Genomic DNA, 13865 nt, shown 5'->3' on the forward strand with positions numbered 1-13865 from the left:
CTAGGTGGTGTGGACAGGTTTTGTGTGCAAGTTCTGAGAATTCTTAAAGCAAGGGGAAGGTCATTTCTGAGGAAAATGCTTCTTGAGCTTGGCCTTAAAAGCAGAGATTTGGGTTTTATAGAGAAGGAAGGACATCTCAGGGAAGTCAGTACTTTTATGTGGTATGTAATTTACTTTTTAAAGAAGTCTTCATGGATTTTGTGTGTGTGTGTGTGTGTGTGTGTGTCTGTGTGTGTTTTAAGCTACAGTCTAGAGGTGATCAGATGCCCTGATGAGGAAGACCCATTCCAGCTAACACTTAACAAAAGCCGGCCTCTAAAAGCCTCCTGCGTGGGCTTCAGTTACTTCTAACTCCAATGACCCCAGGCTTTGTTAACCAGCGTTAACGATGAGACATGGTGAAAACCGCAAGAACTCTCGATACACAGCAACTCTGCTCAAACCCTTGCAGGAAGGACTTGACCAAACTTTAACAGGCTTCTAGTAGCCTGAGGCTGCATCCCTGGGATGACCTAGCTGCCTTTTGCCTTTTTGAGTTCTTGTCTGGAAAAGTTCAGGGCTGTAAAAAGAAATTTACTGTTTGTTCTAGCCAGCACCTAAGATAGGCCCTAACCTCCCTTTCTTTTTTCTTTTTTTTTTTTAATTTGTTTATTTATGTTTGGCTGTGTTGGGTCTTCATCGCTGCGCACGGGCTTTCTCTAGTTGCAGTGAGTGGGGGATACTCTTCGTTGCAGTGCGCGGGCTTCTCATTGCAGTGGCTTCTCTTGTTGCGGAGCAGGGGCTCTAGGTGCGCAAGTTTCAGTAGTTGTGGTTCGCGGGCTCTAGAGAACAGGCTCAGTAGTTGTGGTGCACGGGCTTAGTTGCTCGGCGGCATGTGGGATTTTCCCGGACCAGGGCTCGAACCCGTGTCCCCTGCATTGGCAGGCAGATTCTTAACCACTGCGCCACTAGGGAAGTCCCTATCCTCCCTTTCTTAAGAGCATTTACTAAATAGGGCTAATAATTGTGAATCCTTCCTCTGTCCCTGAGAAGAGGGACAGATAGGACACATTTCCTACAAGTCTGGAGTGTCTTTCTCAAGGACTTAAATGCCATTCCTTTGAAATGTAATCATCAGGAAGGATAGGGTCTATCTCCTAGTCTCAGCGGAAGGACAGAATCTAACCTGCCAGCTATCAGACCCAGCTGGCCTCATCACCCATACTCCAAACAAACCTTTGTAACGTCTCACTTCCCTAACTCTACTTGGGCCTCCACTCACTCCTCCCTATTCCCTCATCGTCCCTTGAAAACTCCCAGTGATCTGTGCTAATCAGGATGGAGCTCAGGTCTTTCTGTCAGTGAGTGGTTACTGAATAAAATCTGTTTTCATTGCTTTAACTAACGTCCAGCTTTATTTATCTTTGACAGTGGACAGTCCCTGGTGGCATTCTGTGGCTTTGTCAATCAATTAACATAACAGGCATTAGAAATTTGCTTTCGTTGGGGAAAATCTCAGGGATCAAGTAATACAATCTGGCTGGAAACACCCTGGCATGGGCATTCCCACCCTTATATGAACCGGCTACAAGGACAAGGAGTCTTCTGCCTGAGAGTGGGACCGTGGGCTTGATCCATCCATGCGGTCCTGTGCTTCAGCAGTCTTGGTCAAGTTCTTCCTTCTAGAAGGTTGTCACATCTGCCTCAGGGAAACATGCAAGTCGCGTGTCAGTGCACCAAGAAGGGCAAAGAGCTGGAACTTCGTGAAGCCGCAGATCAGGCTGTGTAACTGTGCTGTGCCTGCCTGCCAATAAATGCCTGCACAAGCGACAGAATTTGGTCTGAGACTTGCTGTCTTTATAACCTGGACCAGACTATGAGGAAGAAGCTAAACCCCACCCACTGGTAACTCCTGGCAACCACCAATATCTACCAAGACAGCCTCATAGCTATGCATTCAAAGCTGCCTTAGGGCCATTATAAGCAACAACAATGAGCAACAGTTCCTCATGATTTATTCATACTGTATTTAGAATAATAAGGAATAACAGTTTCCCAGTTAGGAGCTCCAACTCGAGTCAGGTGGACCAGTGTTGAAGGCCTGGCTCCACCACCATGTAAATATCAGTCAAGTTAATTTATCTCTCTGCACTTCAGTTGCCTCACCTGCAAAAGGAGGCCAATTAGAACATTCCCCGACCCCATAGGGTTGCTGTGGAGAATGAGTGATATAACGTAGGTAAAAACAGCACACTTGTGGGCATGAAATAAGCTTCAGCTATTGTTACTATTATTATTAATGCTTATACTTGCCTGGAGTAAACCCTGCCAAGCCTTACTCTCAAATTGCCTTGACGAGGTGTCTAGATCTTCCAATTACACATCTCATTTCACCTCTGACAGGGTGTCCTGTCACTTTCTGCAGTGAGCTTCCCCCACACTTCCAATCCCCAACTAGCCCTTAAGTTCCAGGAGAGAAAGGACGCACTTTGTTAATCACCCAGTGCCCAGGGGCCTTACCACAGTGCTGGGTACCCAGAAGGTGTCGAGTGACCACTGTCCTGTGACCTCTGCTTCCATTAGCACCGATCAGCCAACGGCCTAAGCAAAATCTAAGTATATCAGGGTCAATGCAAAGATAAAATGACCCGGAGACTGTCCAGGTAGAGGTGGATAATGGTCACTAAGATCTTGGGGGTTCCTTACTCTGTGCCAAACCCTGTACGAGAGACATTATCGCATGTAATACTCATAATAACCCTAGGAGGTACTATCATACCCATTCAACCACGGAGGAAAACTGAGGTTAACTGAGGGTAAGTGACGTGCACAGTCACACCACCCCTCCGCGTCCAGATTTCCCAATTCAAATCCAGACCTGAGTCCAAAGCCCAGGCTCTTTTCTGGGTTACACATTGTTTCTGACAGTATCAATTAAAGTCCCCCAAATTTCTATCTCCAACCTCAAACTTCTCCCAACTTAAAAATCCAACTGATGACTTGCCATCTCCATTTAATTTATAATAGGCATCTCAAATGTGACAGAGCGAGAAGAAAACTATGGGTTTTCCTTGCCAAATGTCTTCCTCCCTTCAAGGAAGAGCCAATGCTCTCATTCCCACCCCCCACTTCTAACCCATGTAAAAGTCCAGCTCTACCTCTACAATATGCCCAGAAGCCAGTGACGCCCCACCGTAAGCACCACGACGCCCTAAATTAAGGTACCACACTCTCCCCTCCTTGGCCTAGGGCAACAGCAGGTTGCCAGGATTCAAGCTCCGTCAAGAAGAATTTGGGCTCACTGCGGAAGCCCAGACCACTGCTCACACGCAGGAGGAGGCAGCTTAAAAGTATTCACCGGGTGGCCAGCTCTGACTGCTCTCTCTCCATGCCAGTCCCTGACAGTCAAGTCTTCACAGCACCCAAGGTGACAACTTCTTTTCCTCCAACACCCTGGAAGCCTCCCTACCCAGGCCCTGATGTGGGTGCCTCTCCTCCTTTATGTCTCAATTCCAAGGGCATCTTCTCAGACAGACTTCCCCAGCAACCCTACCCAAAGCCACTCTGCCACCAGGACCTGTGACAGTACCAGTACTTGCTGTTTCACTGCTTACATGCTTATGAAATTCCACCCAACCCCAGTCACTGAGGGCAGAGATGATGTTTGCCTGGCTCACTGCCGTATCTCCAGCTGTTGGCACACAGTAGGCGCTGTGATATTGTGATATGATTAGAAATATTTATTCGGTCTTCCACCCCGGTGTGGGAGGCCCAGAAGACTTGTGATTGGTAGCTGGAGTGTGCGGGGGAGGGAAGGGGGAGGAGGGCGGACCCCTAACCTGTGGGATACTAACTCCAGGTAGTGTCAGAATTGAATTGTTGTACAGCCAGTTACTATCCGGAGAGCTGGGAAACTGGCTGGTGCGGGGGTAAAAACAATACAAAAAACCCATACATTGATGTCATAAGTGATGTAGGGAAAAACAATGCACAGGTGCTCAAAAAATGTTTGCAAAGGATTCACAGACTTAGATATCTTCTGACAGTGCTGCATTTTTTTTTTAATGCAAACTTAACAGCCCCATTCATACGAAATTATAGTGTCATCACCCCCTCCCTGTGTTGAGAGCCACCACAGTGAAGCCTCAAGCAGTCCCTAGAAAGCAGAAGTTAATTTTCCTGTGATGAACGGCCAGGATTTGGTTCTTTCCAAAGTCCTGAGAAGGGGATTTCAGAAACAAGTCATGAGGACTTCCCTGGTGGCGCAGTGGTTAAGAATCCGCCTGCCAATGCAGGGGACATGGGTTCGAGCCCTGGTCCGGGAAGATCCCACATGCCGTGGAGCAACTAAGCCCGTGTGCCACAACTACTGAGCCCGCGTGCTGCAACTACTGAAGCCTGCGCTCCACAACAAGAGAAGCCACCTCAATGAGAAGCCCGTGCACCTCGATGAAGAGTAGGCCCCGCTCACGCAACTAGAGAAAGCCTGCGTGCAGCAACGAAGACCAAACACAGCCAAAAAATAAATAAATAAATAAATAAAATTTAAAAGTTCTCACTTTAAAACAAACAAAAAGAAACAAGTCATGAAACCCTGCCAAAATATCAACCATACCAATCATTCTTTTACAAGACCCACTTGAGTACTGGCAATAATTTTCAGAGCCCTAAATCACCTGCTGGGAGCCACAGAAAACCTCAAGGGGCTTTCAAGGGACTGGAGAACAGGTGCCCCGAAATACTTGTAACGTAATCACTATATAATGAAGTGTCACATCATTAGGACTATCTCAAAATAACAACCATGAACGATTATGCAAAGCTTTCTTGACATTTGGAATATTCTGAAAACAGCCTTTTCCCGTCCACGTTGGTCTCCAAAGCCCTGAGAAGGTGTTAAATGTCCTCCTGTCGCCTTGCCTGACTCAGGGCAAGGCATTCCACCTCAAGTTAAAAACCTCAATTTCCTCATCTCTGAAAAGGCCAGCTTGAATGCATGCCAAGTACAGTATTAGACCTCAAAAACCAAGTGATAACTTCACACGGCCACTGGAAAGAGGACGGATTATCTACCAGTGTAATCGGCGGGTTAGAGAAACCCACAGCTTAACCCCTGCATCAGTTACGGGCTGGCCTCTGATTGTCGCAAGGCTGCATGTATTAAGAAGCAAAAACAGCCCGGTATGCCCTCCGGAGTTAGACTCATTTGAGAAAACGCACCATTAAAACTGTACAGAAATGCTGATAATCAATACGGCTAGGAAGGAGGGAGCGCGACGTGCGGAAGGCTTTACCTACTTCTTTTTTTTCTAACTCTGCAGGAAGGAGTGAAATCAACATTAAAGGTTAAAAACTATTACTAATTATGCCCTGATGCACTACTAACCGGTAGAAGACGCCTGTCCCAAGCGGACACAGGTGTTTTAAGATCTCATGAGTTTAACAGGCGAGAGTTACAAAACAGGATCGGGCAAGTTCAGCTGAAAGGAGGGATGGGAAGGCTCGCGCTCTACCCAGTCAGCCGCGTTTGGGTCCAGCCAGGGTTGGGTCGGGAGACTCAGGAAGCAGGGCTGAGTCTTCCCAGCGCCCAGATCTGAGCACCGCGGTTTGGAAAGCAGTCTTCCAGACTTTCTCGAAGAAAAAGAGCCACTGCTCTAGAGCCTTGCGAGATGTCAAGCGCAACCCGTCTGGGCCATACGACCCGAGTTTCGTTCAGGGCATGGAAAAGAAGTGGTTGCCCAAACCCACGTCTTCTCCTGGGTTCATCGGGTTGGCAGAGCCAGGTGGCCTACGGAGCTCAGCACCACACACTCGTGTTCTGGGGAGGAAGCGACACCCTCCTGAAACAGTCGGGATCCTTCGCCCGAACCCTGCCCGCCCCGCCCTAAGCGAAGTTCCTAAGGCCGAACGGGAAGACCTCGGGGTAGCCTGTAGGGCTTCCCCGTGTCCCTCTGGCCCGCCCTCCGCGGCACACGGTTTTCCCCGAAGGCCGAGCGCCGCGCTCCGGCCCGGAGCACTCACCCAGGCGGCGCAGGGTCACCCACCCCACTTGCGGCGGCGGAGCTGGGACGTGCACCCAGAGAAGCCCGCGCTGCCTCGGCTCCTGGCCCGGTCTCCCGACCTGTCTCTCCCGGCTCACCTGGCCCGCACAGCACTGCGCTGACATCGTGGCGGCCGACCACCACCAGCGCGCTTGCCGGCTCCCAGCTTCCCTCTGGCCCTCCTGGCTCCCTCCGGCCTCGAGCGTCCCTCTGCAAACCCGCTCACGCCTCCACGCGGCGTAGCCCCAGCTGAACGCGAAGCACTGTGGCCTTGGTAAAAACAACTGCCGCCAAACCCCGCCCCGCCACCACAGGTCCCGCCCCACTCGCCCGCTCCAGCCGCGGCGGCCGCCCGCAGCCCCGCCCCGTGCCCGCCCCTTCCCGGGCGCACCGCCTCCGAGCCCGCCAGCTCCGGGCTCACGCTTCCGCTGGCGTCAGGCGGTGGGTGGTGGTCATCACTTCCCGGTGCAGCGCTGGACTGCGAAGTCTGTCCTCCAACGCGCCGGCCAGGTATTACCGGGCTCCTACGCCGGCCTGGCGGCGCTCGGTCCCCAACCCAGGAGAGCGCGGCGCCCCTAGTCCCCGGCTCTGGTGGAAGAGCTGGTTGCTGACTCCAATAAACCTTGGAGCCCTTAGTGAGCGATTCTGAGTGTCCTGCACTGCACAGGCGCAATAGGGGTGGCCGGGTGGTGGTCTGTGCTGCGCCTCGCGCCAAACTGGGATATCCACGGGATCCCTGTTCCAGAAATCCCTTTATCTCCCTCATCTGCCAAGAAAATTTCTCAACTTTTGGGAAAGTTCCCTCGGCCCAAGCTTCGAATCCCTGGGCTTGGCTGTCCTGCCCTGACGTTACCATGGCACTTGGGGGATCCTGGGAGAACCCTTTCTGTGCTTCCCTGAATATTGATCTATTTTCCAATCTCTCCCTCACCACCCGCGTTAAGAGCGCATCCCGGCCCAGGGACTTGGTTTGCATCCCTACTTCCTCTCGCCCGACTCCACTAAAAAAGGGTTCCCTATATTTGTTTGTTACATGCAGAAGACAGAGAGGGTGCCCCTAGTTTATCTCCCTACCCAAATCTTCTCTCCTCGCGGCCACTTTCCCAAGAAGAGGAATTTCTGTTATTACAAACTTTGTGCCAAGGCCTTTTTACTCCTTAAAATAAGCATTACAGTATATATTTTAGAAATGAGGCAACAGGTCTATTATTTAACACACAGGTTAAATAACTTGCCCTAAGCTTAACAGCAATGCTGAAGAAGCAATACTGGGACTGGAATCCACGTGTCTGATCCCCTCGGGCATGATACAAAGCTTGACCTTAAGCCTTTGGCAAAGTAGTGTCTTTGAGGGCAGTTTAGGAGGTGGAGACTAAGAGGAAAGTCGCATGGAAACCAATCCTTGGATTAGGAGCAGCACAAGATCTCCTAGAATTGAGGCAGGCTGGGAACTGGGATCCTCTACAAGAGTGCTTGCACCTGGACAAACGTCTCCTTGAGCAATAGGATACAAAAAAATTATGTGACTAAAAATAACTGCACACATGCACAGTTGAGGCAAAGCTGAGCAATAGGATACAAAAAGACCAGAAACAAACCACAAGTTGTTGAGGTGCCAGGAGCTGAAGCATGGTACTGTGCATGATCCTGTCCACTGCACCACCAAAGAGGTGGACAGACCATGTAATGTATGTCTCCTGCGAAACCCACCCATGCATCCCTGTTGTTACCCCATTTAAGGACCCAAGCAGCTTCACTCCGAGAGCTGGCAAGGGTACCTGTTTCTTGCTTTTGCTCCCTGATGCTGCAGCTCCAGCCCCAATAAAGCCTTGCCTGAAATTCTCCTCTGACTTCTTACCAATTTCTATTGATTAAAGAGTCCAAGGGCCCGGGTGAGTAACAGAAGCTCCTAGAATCTCAGCTGCCAGCGTTTAGAGGAAGAGAAATAATGGAGCAGGCCCTATTCAGAACCATGGAAAGTAATGACAGTTGGCTCTAACTATAAAATTTTTTTTTTAAATAAATTTATTTATTTATTTATGGCTGTGTTGGGTCTTCGTTTCTGTGCGAGGGCTTTCTCTAGTTGCGGCAAGCGGGGGCCACTCTTCATTGCGGTGCGCGGGCCTCTCACTGTCGCGGCCTCTCGTTGCGGAGCACAGGCTCCAGACGCGCAGGCTCAGTAGTTGTGGCTCACGGGCCCAGCCGCTCCGCGACATGTGGGATCTTCCCAGACCAGGGCTCGAACCCGTGTCCCCTGCATCGGCAGGCAGACTCTCAACCACTGCGCCACCAGGGAAGCCCAAAATTTTTTTAATAATAGTATTAAAAAGGAAAAAAAAGCATAAGCAGTAACAGACCAGTGCAGCCACCTGCTTGGTGGCAGCCTATGATTCATCAGAAGCCAAGGATCTCACCAAGACTAGTTAGGTTCACTGTCGGCTGAGGTGGTCACTCTGACCCCATTTCTTGCCCTGGGAGATTACTTGTGTGCCGGAAGATTCCGCTCCCCTGGGAAGAGCCAGGCAGCTTCTGGGGAGGGGGAAGATGTGAAATCTACCTAAGTTTGAGCCTGCTGGGACTACAAGGTCTCCTCACCTTTTGGGAGGAGCTCAGGAAGATGAGATCCCTCATCAGGCACCACTGGGTTACAGGCAGAGCTGGTAGTAGGATCCAGGCCTCCTGAATCCTGAATTCTTTTTTCCCAAATGGATGCCAACATGGGAGGATTCTGTGACAATATTAACATCAGCCTGGCAAAGAGAGAATATGACTTAATAACTGGAGAATATGTAGACTGTGCCCAAGGTACCCAAAAAGCATAGTAGAAGCCTGAGCTTCTGGAGCCATAAAGTTGTAAATTTTAACTCCACCAAGAACTCACTGGGTGACCTCTGAGCCTCAGTTTTATCATCTGCAAAACGGGGACTGATAGTGCATTAAACTCACCCCTACAGACCATGTGGTACAGGGCCTGGCCCTCATAAGCACTGACTAAATAGTAGCCCTGACTGGTATTAACAAACGAGTTAAAAAGACAATCTATGCAGGCTGATTCCTCCTCCCTGCTGGAAAATCTCAAAGGAATATGACTATCGTTGACCAAAAGAAAAACGTACAATGTAAAGTGAGTTGAGTTGTATTCAGAGAACTTACTGTGGACCATAGCCCAGGAGACAGCCTCTCAGATAACTCCAAATTGGGGAATTGCTCCAAAGAGATAAAGGAAGAGCCAGGATATATGTGAATTTTTTGCTGGAAAAAAAAAAACATGTAGTCAAACATAAAAATATTACTGCTAATCACAAAGAACAGACATCTCAAGTTAATTATTTTAATACTTTTCTATGAATGGGAAGATACAAGAATCTGGGGTTCTTGAAATTTTTCCGTAGATGTGCTTCTTAATTATATAGGGGCCAGGATGTTTTTCCTTAGATACGCATCTTAACTATCTAGAGGCAAAATGCAGAATGCTTCCTGTTTTTCTCCATCCTGAAGTCCCCTCAGGGCGCATTGTTGGTGGGTGACAGTGGCTAATGGCTTGATCCCTGTAGAAATGGAATGGCTGGCAACATTTTTTTCTTTACGCTAGGTCTGAAGGTTTACTCCTTTCCTGGCTCTGAGGGCTTCGCACTTACTATTTAAGGTCTGGTCCATAGTATCCTTTGCATCTGTGGTCAGTTAAAAAGAATAGAGGTAATGTCAGTAGACATAACATAAAACAGTGGCACCTTAATTTTATTTTAAGTACTCTGCAGGCCTTTTCAAGAAAGACAGTTGTATGCTGTTCCTAACAGGAAGGTAATTTTACAGTCCATCCCTTTTGATGTGGATTTTTCAGGAACAAGCAGTAATAGACCTGTTTCAATAGACTGTAGCTCTTGGCAGACCATGCGAAATATTCCCCCCACAAAAATGTTCTTAAATTAACTAACTTAGCTCCTTTTATACGATTTAATTATATATGTATATTTATGGCATATTATAAATAACCAGCTTATAATTTGCTTTTTTCCCCTCCTGAATTTAAAGATTTTTTTTTTGGTTTTTCCTTTTTAGGAAGAAGCCACTGTTGAGCTTAAAGACACCACTCACTGAACTGAAAACAATAGTTATATACATATGTTATTAAAGTAAAAAACATAGTCATACATTTGCTTTTTTTTAACTTTGAATTTAGAAAACTTCATTACAAATTTAATTTCCAGTTCAAGAAATGGCTTAAAAGCCAATAAAATTAATTATTCTAATTCCCTAAAATTTTCTCAACTTTGAAAAAAAAAACCTAGTGATGTGTTATTGGTATTTAAATATAAAAGAAGAAATTTCTCCAATCTTCACTTATAAAGCTCTAGGGATCTCAGTCTAGTAGTGAAAGTTTAATTAATTTCAGTTACAAGTAAACAATGAAGTATTCATTTAGAAACAAATAGCTATAAATTTGGGACCCAGGCAAAAAATAATAGGCTGCTATAGTGCCCCCGCCCCCCTCCTTATGGTACTTGCATTCTCCTTTATTTCTATTAAATTAATATATGTACAATGTATTTTAAATGTCACAAATATTACAAAACATAAAATAAGAAGTAGCGTCTCCCTTCTCCACATCCTTCCTTTCAGTCCCTTCCCCAGAGGCAACCACTTTCAATTACTTCAGTAGTTTTTCCTTATTACCTCCATATTTTTTTAACATTTATTTTTTTATTATTATTATTTTTCACGCCACGCGGCATGAGGGATCTTAGTTCCCTGACCAGGGATCAAACCCATGCCCCCTGCAGTGGAAGCACGGAGTCTTAACCACTGGACTGCCAGGGAAGTCACAACTCCATATTTTTAAATAATATTTTTATGCTGTTATTTCCTGATCTGTTGACTATATTTATTGTGTATTATCTTTTATGTTCCATGTGGGCTGAAAGCTTAACCCACTGAGCACGTCTATCTGCTATCTTGCCAATCTAATTATATCACTTTTCATAAAATAATGTGTAATTAATTTCATAAATTAATATGTAACTGGCTAGTAAAAATTATTCATTGCATAGCCACATGGTGTATAATAATAGCATTTCTTTCTTGTCTCTTTTTATTTTTCATTCCCATCCCCCTTTCCTGGAGAGGCAGTATATTCTAGTGGTTAGGGTTAGAGACTCTGGAGCCAGACCCTGCGATCAGACCTTTGCTTTTGTCGCTTATTAGGTCTGTGATTTTAAGCAAGTGACTTCTCTCTGTACTTCAGTTTCTTCCTCTTTAAATGCAGAGGATTAATAGAAGTATACAGATTAAAGCACTTAAATAGCACCCAGCATGTATTAAGTGTCTGGAGTTGTGTTCGACTCACATGGTTTTCTTTCTACCTAATCTTGATTTTTCTCCATTTGTCCATCTGATCTGTCATAATTCTTTTCTCTCAGATAAGCAACCATGTCAGATAATCTATCAGTTCCATTTTCCCCAAGAGTCCTTTCTTTCTGGCAGACATCTCCAAGCTACTGCAATCTGGATCCCTCCAGGCTGCTACTGATGGCTGCCATCCTGGCATTCCTCTTGCTACTCTCTTCTTGGATATCTGGCTTTCTGGAGTCCTCTTTCTTGATTTTCTCCCTTGCTTTGGTGAATACATCAGCACTTTGGGATGCCAAACCCCTTCTTTTAACCCTATATTGACCTTCCTTGACCTGCTTAACTTAAAATAAAAGTTATTCATCTTTCTTTTTAACTCTAATCATTCTGTTGTACCCTCATCCTACCTTTAATTCCATTACCTCCTGTCTCCTCGACTTTCTCTCTTCCAAGCATTTTTTTTTTTAATAAATTTATTTATTTATTTTTGGCTGCATTGGGTCTTCATTGCTGTGCACGGGCTTTCTCTTGTTGCAGAGCATAGGCTCTAGGCGCATGGGCTTCAGTAGCTGTGGCTCGTGGGCTCTAGAGCGCAGGCTCAGTAGTTGGGGTGCACGGGCTTAGTTGCTCCGCAGCATGTGGGATTTTCCCGGACCAAGGCTCAAACCCATGTTCCCTGCATTAGCCGGCGGATTCTTAACCACTGCGCCACGAGGGAAGTCCCTCTTCCAAGCATTTTAAGCTTTTGCTTTCTACTGAATCATTCTCAAGCTCCAAACATGGTCAGATTTCTCCTAAATTAAACAACAAACGAAAACCTCATTTCAACTCAGCGACCACCTTTTCCTCTTTTCTTCATCTTATAACTTCTAGAAAACAAAGTTTGGTGCTCCACTCTCCTGAACTCTCTCTGGCCTGGCTTCTGTCCCTCTAGGCCACCGAAGGTGCAAGCTTCTGAGGTCACTGGGGCCCCCAGCTCCTGTTCCTAAGCCTCCTATTTGCTTTAACTCCTGCTCAAAATCATTTTCTTTTTATCTCTTTATCCAAACACAGAAAGAAAATTGAATATTACTCCACTAATTCCCGTTTAGAGGAATTTTTAAAGAAGTGTGCTTTTATTTTTCCAAATTCAACTAATGACAACAAATAAGCTAACAATGTGTTGCCTGGTCAAGATTTTCAGGGTAAATGCTTTGGGAAACCGGAGAAATCTTTTGTAATCATCCTCAGTTATTTTGTACTTAGGGAAAACTAATGATTCTTCAGCACTCAAATGGGTGCTTTAAAAGTTTTGTCTCAGTATTTTAAAGATTCTCCCTTTAATCCATTTCACATTATTAGTTTGCTTGGAAAGTCCTTTGAGTGTAAATAATACAAAGGAATATACTCCTATATAACACCCCAGGGAACCCAAATTCCAAGTTAATGAAGAGAGTAGAGCATTGTTCAACAGGTTTTTCAGCATTGCTCAACCCTTCTGGGAACAAATTAATATTTTTTAAAGTCCTCTTGGACTAAAGGCCTAGTCTTCATATCAATGGAAAGAATATATATGTATGTTCTTCATATATAATATGTATGTATTTCCCACACACCCCCATCTCTGAGATGTATCATTTACACTCAGATTTTGTTACCGCTTTCTAAGAAAACTCAGTAGGAGTGTTTAGAGAGGCTTTGCGTCTCTAACTTAATTAAACTATATAGTTGTCTTTGAGTAGATTTTCGAAAGTTTCCAATTTCTTCTCTTAGAGATAAATATTTGGGTAAATCAGGCAAATAATTATTACAATCACTATTCAATAGTATTATGAACTTTAATGAACATTTCTGAAAACAACTCATTTCTGTTCTTCTGCATACCAAGGAAAATTATTTTCACTTCTTTGGTTTTAACACTCAATCCAGAAAACTTTCCATTTCCTGATTTCAAGTAAGCACATTCAGAAAAGCTTGAGGTTGGAGGTTGGGATTTGGGGAGCTGGGAGGGGGACAAAAAAGAGAGCAGGCATCCTTTTCAGTTTTCCTGGTTAATCCATTCTAATTAATTTCCTGAGCAGAAGAACAAGAGGTGAGCCCATTTCTTCAAATAAGAGCACTTTGTGTTGTCTTATCTTTTTAATGTGTATTTAAAGGGACTACTCCTGCTGATTTGTTTTAAATTTGCTTCATAAGATGCATCCTTTGAAGTAAGCGATCCTTGGAGGTGATTGGTTTTAAAAGAATCATGGCCAGTTAAATGCCTGTGAAACCATATAGTTTCATGAAAATCAATAAAAGGCTTTCATTGAGGGTTTCACTTGAAAGGTGTTTACACTGTTCTGTGAAGACTGGAAAAGCAAAAGAAGCTTCCTGAGGTTCCACAGAAAGACAATCCGGCTTCTTTATTCACAATAGGATTTCAGTTGCAGAAGAGCATTTTAGATTCAACAGTAGGGGAATTTTAAATGGCTGAGAAAAATTATAAGAAAAACTTCAAAGAACATTTCATTTTTGTTT

General features: G+C 45.5%; 1 protein-coding gene and 1 long non-coding RNA gene across 3 annotated transcripts in view; both read right to left on the bottom strand.

Moving 5' to 3' along the window:
* SERINC5 (serine incorporator 5) overlaps window positions 1–6287 on the bottom strand; it is an 86400-nt gene extending 80113 nt beyond the window's left edge. Inside the window, exon 1 of one of the 2 annotated variants that reach the window (XM_059916658.1) lies at window positions 6119–6287. In XM_059916658.1, the coding sequence (XP_059772641.1) occupies window positions 6119–6145 (27 nt within the window). In that variant the 5' untranslated portion in view covers window positions 6146–6287. Of the gene's footprint in view, window positions 1–6000; window positions 6089–6118 lie in introns of those variants that run through there. The other variant, XM_059916659.1, reaches the window with a different exon arrangement.
* A 1779-nt stretch (window positions 6288–8066) lies between these two features.
* LOC132362346 (uncharacterized) overlaps window positions 8067–13865 on the bottom strand; it is a 99109-nt gene continuing 93310 nt past the window's right edge. The window contains exons 2-3 of the long non-coding RNA XR_009502339.1: window positions 9174–9272; window positions 8067–8770 (exon numbers count right to left, since the gene is read on the bottom strand). This is a non-coding gene — a long non-coding RNA (uncharacterized LOC132362346). The remainder of the gene's footprint in view (window positions 8771–9173; window positions 9273–13865) is intronic.

The sequence above is a fragment of the Balaenoptera ricei genome, chromosome 3 (genome assembly GCF_028023285.1).
Source record: "Balaenoptera ricei isolate mBalRic1 chromosome 3, mBalRic1.hap2, whole genome shotgun sequence".
NCBI lineage: Eukaryota > Metazoa > Chordata > Mammalia > Artiodactyla > Balaenopteridae > Balaenoptera > Balaenoptera ricei.